This window comes from Anabas testudineus, chromosome 23 (genome assembly GCF_900324465.2).
Source record: "Anabas testudineus chromosome 23, fAnaTes1.2, whole genome shotgun sequence".
Classification (NCBI taxonomy): Eukaryota; Metazoa; Chordata; class Actinopteri; order Anabantiformes; family Anabantidae; genus Anabas; species Anabas testudineus.
In genome coordinates, this window is record NC_046631.1 from 12,752,518 (window position 1) to 12,777,335 (window position 24,818).

Here is a 24,818-nt window from a genome sequence, read left to right on the forward strand (position 1 = left end):
AGATAAGCAGAGTCTAAACTGATCAGTTACTGCACAGAGTCTATGAGAAATAGGTTTATGGGATGTTTTGGGGGTTAAGTTCTTAAATATGTGAATGTGTAAATCTACTGGCTGTATACGATGAGACAAAGGCGTATGGCGCTACAAGATAAGGAGGTGACAGGTCTGAGCGCCAAAGCTGACCTGTAAACCAGGCTAATCTTATCACTCCACAATAGGTAGAATGAGGTATTGTGGCGCGTTTTGAACGGGCTCTGTATCAAAAGCAAAGATGGAAATCTTATCTGATAAAAGTGTTTCAGGAAAACACTGGACTGCAGAACGTGCAGGAGACGGATCAGTCAGGTTGTCAGACTGATAAAACGGTTAGATAAAGGCACAGCAACTGTGGTTGGAGCTATTGTAGCTTTTACAAAGCTCCTACTTATCTTCAACAGTCCGAAAACATAGAGGTAATAAACTACAACCTGTAATCAACTGAAGACTACGTATTTTAAATACATTTTCCATTTACCTTCCTATACTACAAATAAACCCCAGCATCTTTTATCGTAGCTAAAACTACTTGGTTAAAGTCGAAACCATCCCTGTCTGGTTACTGTTGTAGTACAGTGTTTACTGTTTACAGTTTGTGCGACCATGTCTGCAGACTGAGGTGGTTTTACCTGTTCTACTTTACCTGCTTTTACTTTCACATCTTTGCACACCTGGACAGTTGGAAATGAACGTAAACACTGGACAAAACCTGTTGACACAGACACCCACTCTTTATCATTAAGGGCCGTTGACACAGATTAAAAACAGCAGCACAGTGACTGTACATTACAGGGGAAAGTTGAGAAAGTCCGATGCAGTGAGAGTGAATCTCAATCACTCTAAATCCAGCAGAAACTGTTCTCTGGTCTCTGGTCTCCTACAACTTGGCTCACTGTTAATATATCATATTGACTTTCTGTAATTTTATTAGTGTTAGTGTCAAACAATACCATGCACACTCCGTTTTGCTAAAAACTGTGCATTAAAGCATAATTCAAATTAGAGTTTTGCAGGATCAATTACTGATCAAGTCAAGGAAAAACTCCTTTAGCAGAACCAGGCTCGGGATGGACGGCCATCTGCCTTGACCGGCTGGAGTGAGAGTGAAAAGGGCAGGCAACAAAAGGTTGTTCATTTGGTTGTTTCATTCATTTACAACATTTAAACAACTATAACAACTTATGTTTACATTTTCCTGACATGTGGTGGTCAGACAAATAAGGGCTGGGTTATGCTTCAAAACAAGTAGTTTGTAGGATTTGATGAAACGCGTTAGTACCTGCACCAAAAGGCCACAAACCAAGCAAAAAGCCACTTGTCATAAAAAAGATCAGGTACTACAGTGTAAAAGAGGGCGACAGCGTTTAGCAGCATTCTCCTGCAGGCACTGTTGTTGCACCATTAAAACACAACTCCTCCCCCCTCACTATTCCAAAAAGACTGAGGAGTGTGTTTTTGTGCATGTGTGTGTGCTGAGGGTGGGGGAGGTGGGGGGGTAAAGCTCGGGTAGGAAAACAAACAAAGACACACGTAGTGGCCACACTCCCGTCTCTGGCTGCACGCCATCGGCCTCACCACAATCCACAACTTACGCTTTCCACACACACGCCTACGCCCAATCAACTCCTGCCACAGATCCACACTGATATGCCCCTAGAGTCCAAATCATCTGCTATACTGCAATACGAGATCTCCTGAGATAACCTCTCAAAGCAAAATCATCTGCTATTATTGCCCTGCCGCTCCTTGACATTGTGCCATTAATAAGGCCATTGTGGAGCGCGCTCTCTGTTTGGACACCGTATAATAGACTCTTTGACAGCTTTACTTTGCTCTCGCTCCCTCTACCCCTTCCCTTTTTTTCTCTCTTGTGAATACAGCAAGCATATTCCACGCTGCCGCTCATCAATAGACAGGCTGTTTGTTTGCCCAGTCATTCCGGACTGGTAAATACATAGAGGTATTCGAGACTGAAGGCTGAGCAAACAGGGGTTGCATAAAGGCACTGTGCCCAAATGCATCCTCCTGCACACACACACACACGCACACACAACCACCTCACACTCTTGCTTTTACCTCCATCTCTTTTTGAAGTGACTGGTCTTTCTTGTTTATCTAGGAGGCTGTATTTTTCTTTTCTGAACACAACAGTTAGCTCTGATCTCCACCCACGGGTGGAAAATGGTAATATAGACTCCTGGGGGTGGTGGGTGGGGACAAAGAGAGGCTGGTTCAAGACTGTCCAGGTGTTCCATATCAACATGCCAATGGCCAGTCGGTGATGTAACCTGAGGTGAACATGTCTCCCTCCAGTTTTCCTTTGTTTTGCCTCCAGCTAACACCATAGATGATGTTACTGGAAATTCTGCCTTTGATCGCTGGCATTTATATAAAAGCCAGATAGGAAGTGTTGGGAAAGTGAGGGGGCGCCACAAGAAACAAAGGCTGGATTGTAAGAGGGGATGTTGCGGTTAAATAGGCGACTGTCACTCGTGGCCTGCAACATTATTAAGACGATCAGAAATCCAGACGTCACACAGGCCAAAGCAGTGGCATAAAACAAGAAACCAAACATAGTTCACAGTGGAGGGATGAGCGACAGATAGCATGTAGGCAACAAAGTGGACAGAAGAACACCAGCCTCTTCTGTGAGCCCTGGCTTGAGTTTGTCCCAGCACTTGCAGCCTCTTTTATGATTCAGTGCACAGAACCACAGATCAGCAGGTTTGACACGACTCATCCCCGTCTCGTCCTTTTTTACCTGTTTCCTTGATGCAATTCTTGAGGACTGGAAGCTACATATTCAGTGCAAAAGGTTTAGTTTATCGCTTAGTGCAGTGACACTTCAATTTGTGTCCAGGAGGTGGGACCCAAGGTTGAATCCTCTATAAAATAGTTTAATTTAGTTATCTAACAACAAAAAAGTGTTGCTTACATATGAATTAATCAGTAATAACTATAAAATTAATCACATAATGCAAACACAGGGGCCATATTCAACATGTAGTAATTATTCAATATTATGTATTATTAAGTATGTTTCCATAATGTTACTTAAGTGCTATCACTTAGTATTTCTACAATGTGGTATTACTACTTTTGCATAAAGGATCTAAATTCTTCTTGTTTCATTGTGATAATTAAGGGAGTGCTTTGTGACAATGAGTGTCCTCATAACTAGAAAGAAGTGTGTGGGTGGGTGGGGAAGGGGCTCTCTATTTTGGGAATCCTTTGGCAAGTGGTCAGTGTTGGACCAAAAAGAGACAATTATAACCAGTTAGGCCTTTTCAGAGCCTAATGAAGGGCACAGTTACAAGTGTCAGGATGAGGGGTAGTCAACACATGAACACACACACGTTTATGTGAGTATAAAGACTCACGCATGACAAAACAAAAAGACCCTGGCAAACACTCAGGAGCAAATAAATAAATAAATAACACAGGCACACTTTGTAAACACAGCACACCCATAAACATGTGCACAGTTAGTATATCTCTAAAAACTACGGGAACAAAAGTACTACTACTAATACACTCACAACATGTAATTGTATTTGTATTATCATGAATAAAGCTTTTCATTTGATATCACTAAATGAAATCTGAATTTATACAGAAGAAAAAATGTTTGTTAAAAGGGCCTCAGATTGCAAGAGGTTTTAAATCAAGTTCCCATATGGAGTTCCTCAGGGATCAACATCAGGTCCCCTGATTTTACTCAGTGCATGAATGCTTATAACACAACTGTGCACCGTAATGCACATTTTTATGGTGATTATACCACAATGTACACATTTATTCTGACGCTGAAGTGAATAAATATTTTAAGTCAGGTTCAGAGATGGGGCTATGAAACAGTTTTCCTATGAAGTAGTTAGTCATCAGGTAATAGGGTTAAGAAGACTAGCCTCTTTTATACTGTTTCAAATGTATTGTCTTATGTAGACAGTCTCTTATTAAAGAATATATTAAAGATGAGATGTTAACCGGTAACTACATGACATGCATCTCAGGCAATTTTCTGAAGTAACACAAAAGTAATGTTGTGAATTGCTTTCTAGGATGGAGGAAGATAATTAAGTAAAGTGATGTATGTGAATGTGAACCAAAGCAGTAAATCTGAGGGTCTGACAGCTAAACAAAGATCTGAAACTTACGATAAATCTGTTAATTTGAAAAAGCTGCAGATTCAGATGTTAATTCTCTGGAGGTTAATGACTTCATGTGACCTCTTTCAAATTGTTGTGTTTCTATAACATTATTATAAAATATCCATTATTGTTTCTTTAAAGAAGACCATCCAATATGTCACTTTGCAGAGCTGTTCTCATACTGTCACAACACACACACAGCCCATATTACTGTACCACAACATCTTCCTATTACTAATACTCTTACTGCAGAACAGTGAGACCAGCTACACGGTTCTTCATTCTACTTAATTAACATCTGAACAAATCTGTACAATCAACCCCATTCATGGGTGCCAGCACTCACAGGAGAACTCTGACCTGACTGACCTCTGTAAAGGCCCAGCCCCTCAGACTTGACGTGTGAGGTGTTGATGCTTATTGTCAGTCCCATCAGGCCCAGCACTCTCACAAAAGCCTGGATGCCAGAAATTAGCCAATTGAGGGAAACTGGAGAACTCCTGGCTAAACTCTTGTTTGCAAAAAAAAAAAAAGCAATTCTAAAAATCAAGTGCTGTTATTGAGGGAATTTGTGAGTTGAGAGGAGTTTAAAAGCATTTAGGTGTTTGTGTTTTTCCCTGCATGATCTATTGTGTGAGATGGAAACAGGGCGCTGGCAGACAGTGACAGATTTAGCCTTCAAACAGCGGTGAGTTGGAGAACCCTTGATTTTAAAAGGTTAAGAAGAACAATTTAACCATTTTCAACCAACCAACTTCAGACCTGTTTTCTTATATTTACTCGCCATAATCACCAACTCTGACTAAAATTAGCTTCATCAAATTATTTTAAAGACAATCAATGTGCAGTTTAGTCGGCATAGTATTTATTTATTTATTAATTAATTAATAAATAATGCACTGAATTCTATAATGACTTTTGGTAAATTTCCTTTTTTCCACTCTAAGTAGCAAGTGCACAGATGCTTTAGGCTAAATGGTTTGTTTTGCACTTTGTGCATGCATACCATGCACCATGCCTACATTCTAATCTCTTTATAATGTAAGTAATAATTGTATAGATGTCATGATCTATATATAAAGCTGCATATGGTCTCATTCAGTGTATCCTGAGGGCTATTCTGTTCTCTGTAACAAAGATTTCAGGACATGAAAACCCACTTGGGTCGACAGCAACAGCTACAGTAAAGCTGGAATGAACCAGATGCAAGTAAATGCAGAGATGCAAGACGTTTCGCATTGTTGTAATGGACTCACACTCCTCAAAGTTGGAGCAGCCTTTGTTGATGCTCTTGCGAGGCGTCTCGTTCTGCAGTTTGGAAAGCATGTGCATTGCCTTTGTTTTCCTCTCCTCCATCCTTGGGTCATTTCTGTGGTCAAGAGTCCCCCGCCTACTTCCTGCCTCTGCCGACTCAACAGTCCCTCCATCCCTCCATCCTGGATAATTAGACTCATCCTCAGTGTGGCCTCCTCCCTCTGTGTAAGAACCTGGAACAAAGGCATGAAACATAAAATAAAATATACAGGTTTTGCTTTTTTGCACTCAATAAAATGTATCTTAAATGTATATGTAACTTAGTGGAGGGTGTAATCTTTAAAACATAAACATCGTCATCAATAAAGTTTAATGAATAAACTACATCTGTATTCATGGCCGTTTATGTGGAAGTAGCCACTTAGTAAAAAGCACTAAAACCTATTTCCGGCCCCTTCACCAACACTAATTCTCATCACATTGTTCTTCTAAATGCCGCAGTCACATCTCCGTTCTGTCCATTCAGGGTCTCACTAAGGAGCAAACTCTCTCCCTCAACTACAGCAGACTTCCATTTTGATGCTGACCAGCCAATTAAGAGTCCCATTATCTCTGAACACAAAGTCCACAGAATACACTTCTTGATCTAGATGCAGAGACAAAGAGCACAATCAATGCAAAGTTAAGCTTAAGGAAGCCTCAGATTGTGTTTTGCAGCACTTTCCATTAGTTTCAGACTCTTTTCTTCAACCTACTTTTGCAAACATGAGTGTTACTTGTTTGCACATCAGTGATAATTCAAATATGATACATGTGGAAATGGTTGCATTCATTAGGAGGAGAAAGTTTGACTCAGGGAGCTGACAGGCGACAGATTCATCAGTGGCGTGGATTCATTTATCCCGTCAGCGAGCATGCAGAGGTCAGCAGCCCAGATAGATGGAGCCATGTCTCATTTGACAGGCCGTCTTCCACCACACTGCACACAATCACATGCTCCTGTCAGCCTTCATGTCCTGTTCAAGTTCCAATGTCACCAAAACAACCAACAGGCTGATGAATGTATTCCGCAAAAAGAACAAAATTCATCACTCCTTGGTGTTTTCTTTTTATTTTTTTATACAACCTAAATCAAATATCTGGGATTTTTACACTGACTATCTGGATGACTGTAAGAATCTCTTTTAAAAATTATAAACTCATTAAAGAAATGTGTATTTCGAACACATCATACACTGTTCACAGTAAATTGAAATCTAACATGCATTTATTTTCATTACTGACTGAATTGTAAACCCTACAATGTCCAATTCCTGTAAAACAAAATTAGGAAAAATTCAAAAAATTCACCCAGACACAGAAAACTGAAAACTATAAAATAAATACTGGATGTCCTTAAAGGTAAAAATGGAGATTTGATTTTGTCTCTTTTTTGTAATTGTCAACATATTTTCTGTGTCATGCCTGAGAAACTGAATAAAATCCTACTTTTATCATGACTAAAGCGGAATGGATTTAACTCATCATAAGAGTCTGTGAAGATTAGAAAAATACCTTCAATGTTGTAAAATCGATTCCACAGAATTAGAAATGTTCATTTTAGAAATGTTGCACTGCTTTACACTGTGATTTAACACTATTAATCAAAGAGGGAAGAGCTGGGCTCGTCTAAATCCAAAGATTTGTGTTTTACAATGATATAAAACCACGTTTTTCCTAAATAAAATGAGCCTAATGATTCAGTATCAATCAGGAGAAATTATTTATGTTGGAGTTACAGTCTGTTTCTATAAAATCCAAGACTGATGAAGTCTGATGTAACTGCGGGTAAAATTATTCCTACTTTGTTTCTTCCTTTAAAACCTTCCTATCCTAACCTCCAGCGCGGCCTAATCCATGAATGCACCGCAGTGATTACTGGTCAGTTCAAACTGGAAACAAGAGCCCATCTAAAACACACAGAGCAGGTTTCCATACCAACCACAGCATCTGAACACAGCAGATAGCTGGATTTGGCAGCGAGCGGCCAAGTCAAATCCCCTCGCTGATCTCGAAAAGGCCACCAAAGACAATAAACACACACACACGGAGCACCCACAACACACACTGCCTGCCCTTTACGCTCCCCCTGCAGCATGGTCCAACATCCAGCGCACCATGCAGCGGCAAGAAGGTTGGACTTGTATCTCTTTCTTTGCATGTTTGAGAAAGGGATGAGCATCAGTGAGACAATCAGCGTGGCCAGGCTATTCACTGATGCCACCCAGGGCCTTCACTGCTCTATCTCCTGAAAGAATGGCAAAATAGGAGCTGGGGTGGAGTAAAAAGGAAAATCCTCACCAAATTATTATTCATGGGGAGGGGATTTTCCTTTCAGGGCTCTTTTATTGAAGCCTTTCCCAACACGTCATCCTCTCTATCAGCCCTGACAAGTGCCAATCAAAGGGCTTGAGTCCAGGTTTTTGGGGAAACGCTGGAGGATTTCGGACACAATAGCCAATGAGTGCACAGTGGCAGTGGCTTAAAGACAATGGTGACATGGCTACACTGTCAGTGTGTGGTCTTCAGAGGGGGGGAAACGATTCTTGCTTAGTACATGACTAATCTCTGCATCCACCAACTCAGTCTTTCTGTCCTGTAGCTTCCTCAGCTTTCCAGAACAATCCACCAGGGTCAGTTCAGATTAGTGCTCTTTGTGGCTCCACACATCGCCACATTCATTCGGACACTAACATCTTCAGTAGCAGCTGAATGCTAAACACCAGGGTGAGTGCACAGTGACCGGGGCAGCGTGGAAGCAGTCATGAAACAATTATAAGGGAAGGGATTATTCTACCTATGAATTCCTGATGAGCAGAAACGGACAAAGGGTTTATCATGAGCCTCACTGGGGAGCAGCAGCATCTTATCACAGCTGATTTATGGCTTCAGTTTAATCTCAGAATCACTCAACCATTGTCAGGGGATACAAAGAGGTGCATGTTTCATTGATGTGGGACAGGCATCAGAAAAGTTTTTACTGCTGAATATTAAAATAGATACTTATCAGATTGTACTGACTTGACAGATGGAGTTTACTTGTCATTAGAAGCATGACTGTGGCTCTGGAAAGAAAAACGACCAGTCTCTAATTAAAGACAATGTTTGGTTGAATTATGGGAAATGCAGTACAGTGTTATTAGTGCTGAGACTAGAATTATAAATCACAGGAACTCTCCTTTAATTGTTTAGTCTTATTGACACTATTGAAACTCTGCAGAAAGAACCTTTAGTATTGCACACATACTAGCAACATGTGTGCAGGGCATCACTTGATTATTTTAAATGTGATTATTCTCAAGCAAGTTCAAGATTTCCAAATGTATTTATGGTTGTTTATCTGAGTCTCAGTTAAACTCTACATGTTTTGGGTTTTTGGTGCAAATTTTGGACCAAACTACAAAAAGTAACTCTCCTTTGCTTTTAGAAAACCAACTTGCACCTGTCCCGTTTGCCTCAAGCACCATCTTTACTTAATTTGCTCATACTCCACACCCTGTGTCAACTCTACTTCAACTACTGCCCTATGACCATCTGCAGAGGTGAACCTCGTAGTTTAAAAAACCACTAGACTACATGATTTGTTGATGAACGTTGATCACGTCTTATTTTTGCCTCACAAACTCCTACATGGTTTAGAGCAGCTTAAAATTTAAACTAACGTTTGATATATTCGCTTGATAAATTAAACAATGAACTGAATTTCAGGAAAAATTTATTATATTATATATAACCTTACCCTAAATCTTATTAGATCACTTTCATGTTATCTGACCTACTGTTCACTGGTCACATGGTCTGACTAACCCATTTTCTCAACCGTCTCCTATAGATCGAGTCAAATTGGGGTCATTCCCTCGATTACTAGGGAGCACGTTGAACTGCTCACACCTCCAATCCTTACCTATCCACACAAAGACATGCCACACACTGGGCATCTTTTAGAGACCATGTGACCCCAGGCATGACCTCTCCATGGCCTGCTGATGACCCGCCTTCCCATCCTCCTCCCCTAGAGTGCGACCATGTCTTTGGCCTCTAAAAGGTCAAAGCACACAAGCTATGACCCAAATCCTCTGGGTGACATCTTTTTTGGGCGTTGACTTTATATATAGGGTATTTAATCAGGGAAAAGTCTTGTTTTGAAGCACTTTAGAAGCTAAAAGCAGCATTTTAAAGTTATCATTTTATGTAGATACACATTGTAAACCCTTATCTAGTTAGTAAATCAATCATCAATCAGTTGTGTAAAACAGAAAGTCACAGTTTTGGAAAGATCTAGCTTAAGCTAAGTATTTCTGTCTTCTCTTTCCTGGCAACACGGTTGTTATAAACTTGCAGTTGTTGAGGTTTTTAAGTTTTTTTGTGCTGTAATTAATGAGGTAGGGCATGGTTCTACTACTTTCCCATCATCCCATGAAACATAAGTCCCTCATGCAAAGTGCAGTTACCATGTACTACTGTTAGATAGAGATAGTGAGTGACACTACGATGGAATCAACACTCTACTCAGTGTCTGAAATTTAGTTTAAATTTGAAGGTTGGCCCTTTAAAAAGCATGCTTCAAACTAACTAAGTTGGAGTTAAAACCCCGCTGTCGTAGAGAGGGTCAGAACAGAGAGTGTTACCGTGTGACAGTTTAAACTCCAAACGTCAAACAGTGACTTCTAAGGAACTGCGTTGATAAGGATCAGATCACTCGTGCAGCCGTTAACCTGTGTGTCTGTGTTTAAATGGTCAACTGGAACATTCGTTATGCAACGTTTTATTTTGTTGCTCTGTACTGAGGTGCATTCATTTCATACTTTGCCATGTACTATATGTTTACACACATGCTGTGAGCTATTTTATGAAGTGGGGAGGACTCATATAGTGCAACAATGCATCTATGTATTAAGGTAAAAACAGGGAACTGACATTATCCCTGCAAATATTGTGCAGCTTGATCTATTCTTCCAACTTCTTCTACTTATGGACAAACAATATTTCACCACAAACACTGAGTGAATAACTAAACCTAGCAGCCTGACACATGGGACCGAAAAGACTTATCACCAATGCTTTGGTCTAAATGCTCAGCTGGTCTATATCAATCTCTTATCTGATAGATACATTTGTAATGTCCACTAGAAATACAACATACAATGGATCATTAGCGATATAGTGAAATGACTCATACTGGACAAGTGAGTCGCCAGCGAGAGACAAACGAAACATGATCACAGCCTGACAGATGTGGACAAATGAAGGTGGGAGGAAACAGATAAAGCTATTAGAGCTGAAGGGTGACTCTCCATTTCCATGTGGTGACAGTATTCCTGACCTTTTTCTAGTCTTATGCTGCCAGCTTTCTAGTGTTTGTGGACCGCACTGTAAGCGCAGCCTCTGAACCATCACTCATGAATGTACACAGGCTCACGGCCACACAGGTGAAGGTGATACTGCGAGCCAGCTGGCCCTAGCAAGGATTAGCAGGCTTAAGTGTACCGGAGGCAAGGGTACGCCAAACACAGCGCTGACAGTGAGGAGACAATGGCTCCTAATAAACCAGAGCTGACAGGGACTGAGTGGGCTTTTACTGGATCAGACGCTAATGGGGAAGTCGTGCTCTTGTATTGATTAAGTACTGTTGTTATAGGTTCTTAAGGGTGAACGTCGATTTTACTAGAGGGGTGGTATGTCATAGCAGCGCATACAGATCATAAAAAGTAATTAAACAACTCTTAATAATGGAGATACAGTACTGTGGTGGGACGGGCAGGGTGAACACTGGGATCTGAACATGTTGTATGATGGAGTTTGGTCTATAATCCACGAAGACGGTGTCCAAGAGCCTCCTTCAGACCGATCCTGCAAAAAAGCAGAAGACAGAAAACATCTTGTAAAAGATTAACAGCAACAAAATAATTTAATCTGCAAGATCAGAGTGATTTCAGGAAAAACTAAAACACATTCAACCGTCACTGATTCAAAAGAGAAATGTTGGGATTTTATTAAGAAGGAGCTGAAAATCTGCAGAATGTGTGTTCTCGCTTTCTTCTGCACAGTGGGTCATATTTCATATTTAAACCTGTTGATCAGTGCTTCGCTGGAGTTGAACTTATTAAATCTGACGTCCTTATGTTCCTCTAAGAAGAAGAATACTGAGGAGTGACAGTGAAAACAGCTCGTCCCACTTTAAAACTCCACACATACCACTGGTTTATCAGACTCCCTTCATCACAAATAATCCGCTGTGTGGATACTTTGAGGTGCATTATGCAAATTATGGTATGAGTCCTGCTCGGAGCACTCCAGCTCCTCATTGTGGCTGGGCATAATAGCGGGGGGCTTATGAGTTTCATTCATGCTTTTCAGAGGCTCTATCTCATCCGTCATAAAGGGGAGATTAATCGTAGATCACGTGGAGCACCTGCGTCCATTCCGCTGCAGCCCAGCATGCACAAGCCCTGTTTACCCCCCCGACCCCTAACCCCTCAACCCCTGTCTGATCCCAATGGTGGTGCATCCTCCAAAAGAATTCCAGCATGTCGAGTATTTAGCCAATCGTACCCCCCTGTGACAGAGCAATGAGCTGGTGTAAAAGGCGGCCTGCTCCTGTACAGTGGGGCCTCCCCCCTCCTGCAGCCCGTGACTGATTAACCACACACCTGCTGCATGCCGCGTGCCCTCTGTTATATTGTGTCTCAATTATCAACAACAATTTGGCTCGCCTTAATGGAATGACAGTTATAAATGCATGCCAGTTCAAGTTTGTAAAAGGGGGTCTTTGTGTGGGAGGGAGACTGTGTGTACCAGGTTTGGGGTTATTATCTGATAGGAGTTGATTCTTGAAGGCCTAGTGTTTGCTCAGGACAAGCCGCCGTCCTGCTTTTGGAGGAAATCTGACAGATGAACAGAGGAGGAGGGGGAGAGGGGTTAAGAGTGAATAGCAGATTCACAAGTGGTTCGCAGCACTCACCGATTTGTTTTCCCGGACTTTCCCTGCGGATTCGCACCCTTCAAAGATGCTGCCAGCTGTGAGAGGCCGCGAAACACCTGACAAAACCACACAGGACACGGCGTCAAGCTAAAGGGGAAGCAGAAGCAATTGTGGGTCTGCATTTGGGAGGCGTGTGCGTCCATGCACATGTGTACATAAGTGCACGGTGCGCAATTACATGCATTTGTCTTTTGTACTTGAGTGTGTGTGCACAGATATGAGTAATGCACTGTATTACTTCCAATTATGGTTCTTAATCTCTGAGCAAATAATGGCAAAAAATGGAGCAACAAAACCCCAGAGGAGCACCTGTCTGCAGGAGCGTGCCAGGTGCAAACATTGTTCTGGAGACAGAGGAAAGACGAGCTTCCTGCAAACTTTTACAGATTTTCTGTTGTAAACATCAGCGACTCAGACGCAGCAATTCAAGAACGTCACCACCAGATTTCCTTTTTTCATTCAGTTCTTCAAAGTTTTATTTTTCTAGGTTTTGAGTTACTCGTTCTTAGTTAAACGGAACCTTTCAACGTCTACTCTGTTTGTCTCGCTCTGGGAGATAACAGGCACTAGAGTAAATGAGTTTTCTGTACACAATCTTCTCAGTTTCTTATCCATTGTTATGTATGCAGCGCCTGGTTCTAAGTGTCTCCAGCTATCTTAGTTGGACTTTCCCGGTTAATGATCCACTCCAGCAGTTTGATCTTTATTAATATGGCACATCCAGAGACCCCCATAAACCTTTCTACTCAGTCGCCACACCTTTTGAGGAAAAGCAGTTAAGAGCTCGTAGCGGCATGCCTCCGAGCAGACGAGAGAGGTGTCACAGTTAAAAGAAAAGCCGCTTGATGCCATAAAGGCATCACTTGCTCTCAAGGTCGGCCACGGACCAAGAAAACACACCTACACTGTTGTGTTTTTCCCGTCTGGCTGTGTGCGTTTTGTCATTACACACAGACACACCTGTCTGACTGATCCCTGTTATTAAAGTGACGGTTTTCGCTTGTCAAACAACTGTTTTGTCACCACAGATTGGTTGTCAGTCATTTTATTTATCGTATACTAACATCACAAGTGAAGGAGATTTTACACAAATACAAATTAATCAGTACAAACTAGATTCTTTAACACCTCATTTTACTTTTTTCTTTTTCATTTACATTATATATGTTGATTTTAATTTGTTTTTTTCTACTTTCTTTGACAAACCAGCAGTTCCAATTAATATTAACATCCAAACATCTGTCTGTCGCATTTCTACGTTAATATTCTACATTTGATCCATTACAATTATAAAAAAGAGGATTTTCTACAGAATTCATTATTATTGAAGGAGTGTCCATGTGTAGATGTTTCCAAATCTATTAGAGGAACCATATACCTGCTGAACTCCAGTTCAGATCGCTCCAGTCCTCCTGAAGGCTGCAGGCACTCTGCAGGTCCTCAGGCTCTGCTCTGTCCAGGAGGAGCAGCTGGACCCGGGATAGAGAGCCCAGATTTCCAGAGTCACAGCCCACTGTCAGTGCTGCCAGACCAGGAGACAGCTCTGTGTGGAGAGAGACAACACTGTCTGAAATTATCGAACAATGTCCCGCAGGGGCAGCGCAGAACAGATTGTAATAAGAGTTCCAATGCAAACAAGTTTGCACTGGATCAGAACCCTAATTGCTCTCAAACAAGTAATTTTATTGAAAGTTCAAACATGAAAAGGTGTTTTTCTAAAATAATAAAAAAAAAAAACATTCAGATTTATTTTAACTAGTTCCAGTATTTTCCAGGATGAGCTGTTCAAACAAATGTATTAAATCAGAGTAGTTTCAGAACTCAGTACGCAATTATTTAAAGAATAAATAAACATTTAAAACTCCAAAGTAAATGAGGCATTATTCAAAAAACGAACTAACCAGCTAGATTTCGTTTGAGTTTAATGACTAGAATTGCACAAGTAAAAAGTTCAGATACTTTTCTTTCTTTCTGTTATTGAAGGTGCAGCCGTCTGTGTGTGTCAAATGAAATCTTGTTTCATTGTTTTTTGCATCCTCTGGAGAGTGTCGATACCACATTTCAGGGAAGTCCACCTAAGTGACTGATTTTTGAGCCTGGACCAAAGACGTGGATCACCAGACCTCCATGTCTAGAAAGTGTCTAAGGTGAAAGAACTATATGCACAATTTTAATGTGCATAAGAAAATCCCACGACAATAAGCAAGTGAGTCATGAAGTGGAACCTTTTATGATGTAAATATGCTTCATAGGAGGAAAATCTACAGCGCACATATAAAAACATGTTCTAAAATAACTTTCCTGTAGACTTTACTCAGAATTAGACAGGATAACTTGTTGAACTGGATTTTAAATTCAATTCCTGCTTTCTTGCTCCACAACCCCAAACCCCCTCCCCGAAGGTCTCATCGTCACACCCAATTAAAAGCGGATCAGTGGCAGCGTGGCTCCGTGCCAATGCAAATCCCCGACCCACGCTGGCTGGGTGTGGAGTTGCCATTTCACTCTGAGGGGATTTCACACAACACGCTCTGCTGCAAATACTGCAGCTACACACACACACACACACACACACACACACACACACACACACACACACACACACACACACACACACACTATCTCTTTCCCAGCAACATCCCAACAAGTTTCAGAAAAGCCTCCTCGTCCCCTTTACATTTCAAAAGCTTCCACAGACAGAAAGTTTTCAGTTGGTCTCCCACAGGTGAGAAAAAGGAACTGTGGCCTCAGCTGATAAACCGAGGAGTCGTTGAGAGGAAATCCCAGGGATAACTGAGGTTGTAACATCATGTTACAACCACACACTTGCAGTTAGGCCAGGTATTAGTTCATCATTAGCTAAAAGTAGCCACAATATTGAAAGACACTTCACAAACACAGTGGCAGATAACAAATGACTAATCTGGTGATTAAGGTGTTAGACACACAGAGTTACCACCCACTTGAGGTCAGAGGGACAGAAGAGCATTGAAACACTTGTAATGTAAATGCTTTATAATTAGATGGATGTTGATTGAAAGGTAACGGTTTTTATGCCACATATCCAGAATTGGTGCAGTGAAACATCAACAACAGAACTTTAACAAGTCAAATGTCAGGATTTCATAATAAACCTGGTTCCTGAATGTCCACCACATAACTGACTCCACATATAACTATTCCTCTTATTGTATTTGCATTTTAAGTGGAGCTCAAAACAAAACCAAAGCCTGCAGCTCTGATTTCTACCGAGCGCTGGTGACTTTTACAGACTGGTTGTTTGTTTGTTGTGTTGTTGTGTTTTGGTCTCAAGCATGTGTTGTGTGTTAAGCAACAAGAAATTATAATCAAGGAGATCAGCTCGGATCACATGGTGAAAGAAGGAGGGTTTTTATCTGGTCAAACCCTTTTTAGATCTGGTCTCATCCAGCTTCTTGACACAATAAAGGTTTCTTGTGTGCAAGAAGTTGAAATATCAGTAGCGAGTGGGATATTGTTCTGTGAACATAAACAGCTTTAATGAATATTTTTCACTTCTTGCAAGGCCTGTTTGGAAACCCTATTTTCTCCACTGGTGTTGAACAATAATATATTGCTCTTCATTTCGTCTGCTTTGAGATTTAGTTGGATAAGATATGTGCATTTTTTAATTTAAATCCTACTCGTTGCAGCTTTAAATCACACACATTCTATACAGATGCTAATTGTGCTTCAAGTCAGTCTGATAAAAATCACTTTGGAGTATTAGCTCACATTTAGCGGTTCGAGCCCTGAGTTGATTTTATCACACGGTTGTTGCTGTGGCAGCAACCGCCCTGATCTGTCCGCATCCTCGGGGCAAAGGTCGTTGGGGTCAGACAGAGGTTTGGGTCAAGCAAGCAGGTTAAACACCTTGTCAGGGATTAGTGGGCTGTGAGGGAGGTGGAGGAAGTCTTCATCGGCTAATGTCTCTCTCCTCAGCTCAGCGAACCACCTCCAGCACACACACACACACACACATCTAAACATGCTATCTGAAGACAGGCATGCACACACATTGCCTTTACTCGGCCTTTGTTGGGCAACATAGGCCGATACAAAGACCCGACACAGTGAGTGCTCAGATAAGCCCATCCCTGTCTGTAACAAGGCACAAATCACAGAGGAAGGGAAGCATGTCTAATTGAGACTTTGCTGGGAGAGAAAAACCATAACAAACACACATTTATTGAACTATAGGAAATTAATTAATTATGTAATTAACTAAATTTATTACAGTTTACTAAAACAGTATTAAGCCAGACTGAGAAGGATGTGCTAATCAGATATTAATTGAGTTTCATAGAGTAGAAAATTTGTTTTTGGCTCTCGAATGTGAGAATTTGCAGTTTTGTTCTATCACCTAAAGTTACCAAATAAATATTATTATCTGTGGGACTGTCCTTGGCATTTAACGTGAGCATCTTAGTCCCTAGACTAATCTAAGGAGCACTTTTATCACTAATCACTAAAATGTTAGAGATTATCTACAATAAAGCATAAAGTGATGTTTAGCCTATTTTATAGTATATTACCATGATAACACTTTAACAACATTTAATCACTAGTTGCAGGCTGCTGACTTGATGTATGTGTGTGTTTGTGAGTGCGTACCTGTGTCAGGTGAAGAACAGCCTGATGAGTCTGACGCCTCGTCCAAAGACAGACAGGAAGTGGATCGAGGGACGATGGCCTCCAGTTCATCAAACACATGAGACTGAGTGCAGCTGAGCTCAGAGTAGCGTGATGCTGCTGTGCCACAGCGTCCTGCAACAGCACAGAGTAGGCGTATGATGTTAGGATGATAAGCATGATGATGATGAGGATTAGATGTAATTTTAATGATCTACGTGGGAGTAGTGGTTTGTTGCATTAGAATACAACAACAGGGAGAAGTAAATGAGCACATGTCAAGAGCAAAATATGATTCTGAAATAATTAGAATAATAGATTAATCTGTAAGTGATGGTAAGTGAAGCTTCCAATTCAACATCATTTTGTCTGAGTGAATTAAATAATATCCCAGACATCATCTCCTGGTTGTAAAATCTTATAAACATCAGAGTCGTTCATCTATTTTTTATTGTGAATTAAAATAATGGTTTTCAGGCAGGTACTGGAAAAGCTCCTGGACGACCTTTTCTGATGCAGCTTTATCACACTATAAATCTCTAACTGCTGTTGTTGTGGGCTTAGTTGCTTAGTTAAAGCCTGTCGCTTCTAGGTTTTACACTCTGACAAGTGGATAACTCCCAAAACAACCCCAGGACCTCCAGGAGCGAAGCCCTCGGGTGAGGTATGAAGGTTTGAGCAGAACACTACGGTTGGACCTCGGGGCTAAAGAAGTCTCACATCACATTCAATATACATAGAGCAAAACTCTGCCCTTAAGCCCTGGAAGGAATAGAAACTGTCAAGCTAATTGCTAATTACTTTTCTCCTCTCAAACCATCAGAACAAAACCATTTCACGTTGCCTCATTTAGAAATCAAAGGATTAGGGAGTGAAACAGCGTGGTGTGTTTTGTCGTCCTGAAAGAGGCTTGTCGAGGCTTTTCTCACATTAGAAATTCAGAACAGCTTGGTCCGCACAAAAGGATAATATATACAGGAGCTCTAAAAGGAAAAGGCAAACTCCTTCGTATCTGCAGGATGAGAATAAATGTACACATGAAGCCACCCTCACACAGTCAAGTATGTGAACGACACGCACACAGCATCGCACTATTGTGCCCTTGAGCGGCTCGCTGCTCTACTCACACAGACAATGGAAGGACTTGACTTGACACTTCAGAGCATATTGCTGCTGTCAACTTAGCTGTCATTCTCAGCCAACGAGGGTTGCACTGAGTCAGGGCGAGTTTTTCGGGGAGGTTAAAAGTAGCAGTGGGGGGTCACTGAGTTTGATATGACAGATTTAAAGGCAGACAAGGCCTTCTCTGTGTGCCTGTGGCCCTCTTTTCCTGGTCAGAGTGCAAGTCTGAAAGGGGCCCGAGTGGAGAGGCCAGGCCAGTACCCTCCGTCTTTGTGAGGGACAGTTACACACTGGAGATGTTGCTCATAACAGGTCAGCTCAGGGTCACGGTAGGGGTTGTAGGGGACCTTAGAAAATCATACTGTGCCTCAAAAGGGGTGAGTGGGATGACACGACTCCCATCGTCTTCTGTAGCCATTAAAGTATTTTGTTTATACCACACAGACTTAGAAACAGACCTCCCCATCTATTGATAAAGTACTGAACATAAATATCTCTCTTCTTAACCCTCATCTGTAGTGGTAAAGATACAATTATAGTCATCAGGGTATTAAGTGTAAGTATGTGCACTTATTATATTATTCTAATCAGTGAGATGATAGTTTATCCTAAAACAGTATCTGTACATATACAGAGATACTGTGAATTTTATTTTGCATCACTTCACTGATTAATGAGATAAAAACTTTAATGGATAAGTTTGAATTTCAGATGCGAGAAGCTTGAAGCCTGATGAGTTGCAAAAACACTGCACAGTAGTTTACTCTGACAAAGGAGTGGTAAACAGGAAAACTAATACGCTGTGTAAGCTAAGTAGCAGGTGCTCTTCTTTTATTTTATTTGACTTGTCAGCCCAGTGAGCTGCTGACTGACCTGAAAGGCCGGACAAGGTTAAACGAGTTTTGCGTGTGCTGCGTCAACATAGTGGCCTTAATGAAATGAACACTGTAATTTTTCCCAGAATGCTGTTGTCTGTTCAAACACGGCGCTAATTGAATACAAAAGTTAACCAAACTGGAGGCAAACTGACCCAAACCACCTGTTGTAATCACAGTTTATAGAGCAACTGCCTGGTTTGTTGGAGCGCCTTTAGCTTTGATGACACACATTCACTGTGGCATCGTTTCAATAAGCTTCTGCAATGTCACAACATTTATTCTAAATTTTCGCCTAGATTTTGTATTAATGATAACAATGATTGAACCTGAACATCTTTTCCTCGACCATATAATGCGTCTTCCAATATGGTTGTTTAAGAAATGAGAAGCTTCTCACTGCATCAGTTAAAGTTAATTAACTTGTTGACAGCTGAAACATAATCATCCATACAGTAATAATCCAACGAGAGGCTCTTACCTATTTGCTTAGTTAAATTCAGGTGACTTTTATTTTTTGGACGGGCACACATTCCTGTGCAGTGCAGGAAGTTTGTGCATCAACTCCAGATGAAAATAGTAGAAATGATCTCTGACAAAAACAACACTCAATGTGTAATAAACCAGTGTTTCTTGATTCTACTGAGGCCACATCGAGTTCCATCTGCAGTGAAATAAATGGACCAGTGACACTTGCTCTGTGTCTGCTGTAAAGAGAACAGCGTGGGCCCCCACCTCCCCGTCCATACAGCACCACACAGAGAACAGTAGATGACTCTGATAGCAAAGAGAAAATCCCTACACAATTTCCACATTGTTTCCTTTCTTTCATAAAGTTCCTGGAGAAGTCAGATGTCAGTGGCCCTGTTCTTTATCCCCATTGGGAACGGTAAATTAGCGACCGCAGGAAAGCCACAGAGGTATTCTATTGTAGCAGTGCTCCTCTGTGTTCAGCCGTCAGCGAGCGGCGGTCAGTGTGGATTTATGACCATCGGCTACACGTCTCCCTCTCAGAGCCCAGAGAATAGCAAGAGCACGAGGGAGCCGAGCTGAGAGGCACGGCACACGAGGTAGGGACCCCGATTTCTATTGTTGGGGCCTCATGCCTTTGAACAGTGAATCAAACGGTACCAGCTTTTCATCAAAAGCCGTCCTTTCTATTGCTGATTTAGAGGAGAAATAAAAGCTTTCTGCATTATTTATTATGTGGTGGGAGGAGGAGGGAAAAACAGGGTGACAGCAATGTTTTCACAACCTGTTGATGGGGGCAGGAGCATCTTAACGCCTCACTGTGGAAGCAGGCTTTGATTTCTCTGTCTAGCCCTGGCTCTTTGTTTAAGGGGAGATGTCCAGCCAGCGCTGGATAGGGAGGAGGCTGTGAACAATCCATATGTGGTCGGCAGAAATCATTTCTCACCTCTGACAGGGGAGATGGGAGGCAGGACGGGCCAGCTATGAGAGCCCAGACCACTCCCTGGTAGAGAAGGGGTTAGCTCTGCTCCTGATGCTGAGCAGGGAGTGGTCCTCTGTAGACTCGGGCAGGAAGACCAAGTTGTGGAGGGAAAAGTTAGTGTAACAAGGCCAGGATCAGAGTCCAAAGATGGGTTGAGACCAGGATCTATGAGTGCATCGTTAAGGAGATTGCTGGCTGTTTTTATGCTTTTGCAACTGCTGGCAGGTTTATCTGAATGTGAACGGATGCTTGAAGTTGGGCGAGGTGAGAAGGGTTTGGTTTGGCCAAAGACCGGTTTGTAGTCTGGAGGGGTGGTGGATTTTGTAGTGGTTTGGTGGGGGTTGGATCCAGCTGGAGAAGACTGAGGTAGCTCCATCACTGGGGGAAGGTGGACTGGAGAGATACAAACGCTGCCCTCTGGGCTTGAGTCTGAAACAACTGCTGCAAAAGGACAGAGAAAATTAATTTGACTTAATGCTAAATGTTAAATCTAAAGGATGAGATTATCAGGTCGTAATTTAGAATGAGAATATTCTGAATCTCAGTGATTCCTTCCATAAATAATCAGTAATTAAAAAATAAATAGATGTTTTACCAGACAGGACGCTGCTCCTGCCACTGGCGAGGTCAGTGCTCCGGCTGAACAGGCTGGATGGTGGGCGACTTAAATCTGACAGTGACCCCTGTGACACTGCAGAGGCTGCAGACTCTGGGCGCTCAGATCCAGCAGGACCTGCAAGATTCAGCTCCCAGTCCAGCTCTGCAGACTCTGTGATGGACACCACAGTGGGTTGTGTCGCGCTCTCCTTCTCCTGAATTTCTTGTTTCACCTCTAGAGTAGGATAAGAGCCGGAAGGAGAAGCTGGCACAGTGTGCAGCTCGCTTTGTTGTCTCCCAGAGTTGGGGAGAAGGGCGCATTGGTGGGGAGGTGTTGGATTAGTGGACGGTGGTGGGGTTGCAGGGAGTGGAAGACAGTGAACAGCAACATCAGAGCGTCTTCCTGCATTAACGCCCCCCATCTGTGCCCCAGATTTCCTTCTCTCTGGGTTGAAATGGAAGCATCCTTTAAGACAAAACAAAACATTTCCATTAAGATTATTCAGCATTTCACTCCAACAACATTTCAAATAGTGGCTTTAAATGTGGCTTTGGCTAAACAGGAGCCGACGGTGGTTTTAGACTTTTCCTGCTGAATAGTCAAGTCTGTGTTTTAAAGCTGCCAAAGTCTGCTCGTGACATTTTGGTTCCCACTTTCCTCAGGCCTACAAACACTTGTTTCCCTGCTGGGTGGGTCGGCCCTCTAACAAAGGCAGCGAGAAATCGCCTCGCTGGAGCAGCTGCCTGTTTCCCAACTCAATATTCACAATAGTAAGCAGACCTGAGGGCAGGAGAGTTCATATGCACACAGTGTTTATTACAAGATGGACAGGTGTCCAAAAAACCTGAGACGTGTACTTTGGGGTTATTTTTATTTCAGTGTGAGTTAAATAAAAGAAACAAATGGACTAATAATGGACAGACTTTACATTTACATGCAGTCATTTGGGCGATGCTTTTATACAAGGGACCTCTGCTGGAGGTGGGGCACAGCTGGGGTTCAAACCCTGACTCCCAGTATGCAGCATCTTTGTCCAGTTGCTATCATCAAACAATCAAATGTATGAATCAACAGATTTAAGGCTGATTTTCAAAATTATTTGTCAGTTTCCCAATCAAAGGAAACTATTATTAAGCCTTATTATTAAGGTTTGATGACTCAAATCCTATGTCTTATCTAAGAAATCAATTTTTTTATAATCACAGAGAACTCAAGTTTGTCTGTGCAGCCTATTAAACGTTGGAAAAGAGCTTCATGAGGCCAACTGCTTGATGCTTGTTTGGACCAACTAGCAGTAAAAAAACACAGATGTTTAATTAATAGTGACTGAAATCAGTGTAAATCAGTCAATCTTCACATTTTTGATGATCACTAATCAGGATAACTCTTGTAAATGCTATTATTACACATTACACATTATTTTATTCCTTCTTCTCTCTTCCTGTCATTATCTTATTCCTTATTTTAACATTTCCTATTATCCCTCTGAGGTTCTCTTCCAAAAACATCAACTCCATCCAGCACCACCCATTTCCCTTTCACCTTTTTCATTCTTCCTCCTTTGCCTTTGTACACCCCTTCCTTTCTTCTCCTCTTATATTTTTTGTTGACCACTGTGAGGGAGTGTGTGTGTGTGTGTGTGTTTGGAAGTGTGTGTGTGGGGGGGTGGGGGTGTCAGACAATCTGCTCTTGTTTCCTGGGGGTCTGCCGCCAAGAGGAGTCAGCACAGGGGGATAAAGAGAAGGCATTGGGGAGCACATTTCTGCACTGCTTCCTTTTACAATACCCTGCCATTCCCATCTGTTACACACACACACACGCATGCACGCGTGCACGTACACTTGTACATGAATATGTGAGTGTGTGTGCATGTGTGTGCGCTGATGTGCATATGAATGACGTGTCAGAGGACAAGGCCATGGTGTTGGGCGCAGCACGTTTCTTCAGGGACCAGTGTTAAGGACGATTGTGAGGGAGCCGACCACCATATGGTGGAATAATTAGTTATAGACCCTGATGCTGAGAAATGCCCCCCCCCCTTCATCGGCTTTACACACACACACACACACTCATATACACACATACACACGCCCCAGCATGCTGAATGAAGTGCCCCGCTGTGGAGCTGAGGTGTGTGCTAGGAAAAATGCCTTCACATCAGAGACTGGGCTCTGAAAGGAGCTGCAGGTCTCCCAGCCCCGGACCTTTCACTACCCCCAGAGGACCACCAGGAGGACGGCGCTGTGGGCACTTCCTCACCAAAGAGGACGGGCGAGATCTGCACTTAACCAAACGCAACCACAGAGAGAGATTAAGAGTTAACGACGAGCTTGGTGGCCCCAACCTCCACTGCTCCAGGAGAGGAAGAAAAGGCGAGAAAACCTGTTAATGAGCAGAGCTGTGGAGTCAAAGGAGTCAGCGCCCTCCTCCTGCGGTGGCAGCGATGGTGTAAAAAGCACCAGGTGTTTAGTTGATAAGCCTCACCCTCCAGCGTTTGGGTCTTTGGAGCATCGAGGACAAGTGTATCCTGTGTCCGCCCCTGAGGTGGAGGATGCGGTCTCAACGTGGAGCTCAGGAAACAAGGAGGTCTGAGGTCTTCAGGACAAGTCTTCATGTGAGATAAGAAGCGTGGACACAACGAGGGAAGAGTGTTTGGATAAACGTGGGCCTACAAGAAAATGGAGAAATAATGTCATAATGCTGCAAAATAAAGTGGAACTTATGCTGCCAGATGAAATGCTCCTAGTCCACTTACATAAATAAAAATAGATCAAGTGAAAGAAGAAAATTAGAATAATAATAAATACAAGTGTTATAAAAATTTAAAATGTAAATTATAAAGCTTAAAAACAAAATTAAAACACAAAAAAAACACATTTATGCATTAAAATACAAATAAATTAAAAGTTAATTAAATTAATAATATTTTTTAAAATGGAAATCAACAAAAATACTTAATATAATTTAATTCATTATGTGAATAAAATGAATTACAAAAATGTAATAAATGCTGGGCAGCTCTAACTATTACCAATATGCTCTTTAACCTATAAATAAATACCACCATTTGTTACTAACCTAAAAAACTATGTCTACACTGAAACTCCTGTGCTCCAGGCTGCAAGAGAATTTAAATGATGCATGGTTCCACCACTGCCCTCTTGTGTTGACAAAATTAATCACATAGCACACAGAGCTGCCTCACAGACGCCCACAACCTGCCTCCAGCTTGAAAGAAAGGAGGCAGAAAATAATAAAGGGTGATAAAACTCTTCAGAGTACACTGTCGGGACATGGGAGAAGCCGGCAGGACGGTCAATATTGAAAATGTGGTGGGACGGAGCAGTGAAAACCATGACTCAATCAGTTCCTCTGTGGCCTTTACAGAGCAAACAACTGTTATAAATGGCCCACAGACGCAGGGCTTTTATTTGACTTGGATTTAAGCAGCATTTGAAGTTCAGCTCTTTACCCTTTTAACACACAATAAAAACAAACAGAACATCCACACATACAACATCTGTGAGTCCAACAATGAAGCAGGAGACCTTCAGGCAGAATAAAGAGGAGGAGGAAGGTGGGGTTACTGTCTGCGACTCACACAGGGAGGATCAGCTTATAAAATCCCTGCACCATCTCCACTGATTCCCTTTTCTCA

The 24,818-nt window shown here is 41.9% G+C and overlaps 1 protein-coding gene across 1 annotated transcript in view; it reads right to left on the reverse strand.

The window, feature by feature from the left end:
- The window catches only part of LOC113163048, a 43,367-nt gene that overhangs the window by 10,255 nt on the left and 8,294 nt on the right, over nucleotides 1-24,818 (reverse strand). Inside the window, exons 3-10 of the mRNA XM_026361359.1 lie at nucleotides 23,645-23,828; nucleotides 21,158-21,625; nucleotides 20,527-21,003; nucleotides 17,095-17,247; nucleotides 13,841-14,005; nucleotides 12,442-12,518; nucleotides 11,225-11,330; nucleotides 5,444-5,674 (exon numbers count right to left, since the gene is read on the reverse strand). Coding sequence (XP_026217144.1) covers nucleotides 5,444-5,674; nucleotides 11,225-11,330; nucleotides 12,442-12,518; nucleotides 13,841-14,005; nucleotides 17,095-17,247; nucleotides 20,527-21,003; nucleotides 21,158-21,625; nucleotides 23,645-23,828 — 1,861 coding nt within the window. The remainder of the gene's footprint in view (nucleotides 1-5,443; nucleotides 5,675-11,224; nucleotides 11,331-12,441; nucleotides 12,519-13,840; nucleotides 14,006-17,094; nucleotides 17,248-20,526; nucleotides 21,004-21,157; nucleotides 21,626-23,644; nucleotides 23,829-24,818) is intronic.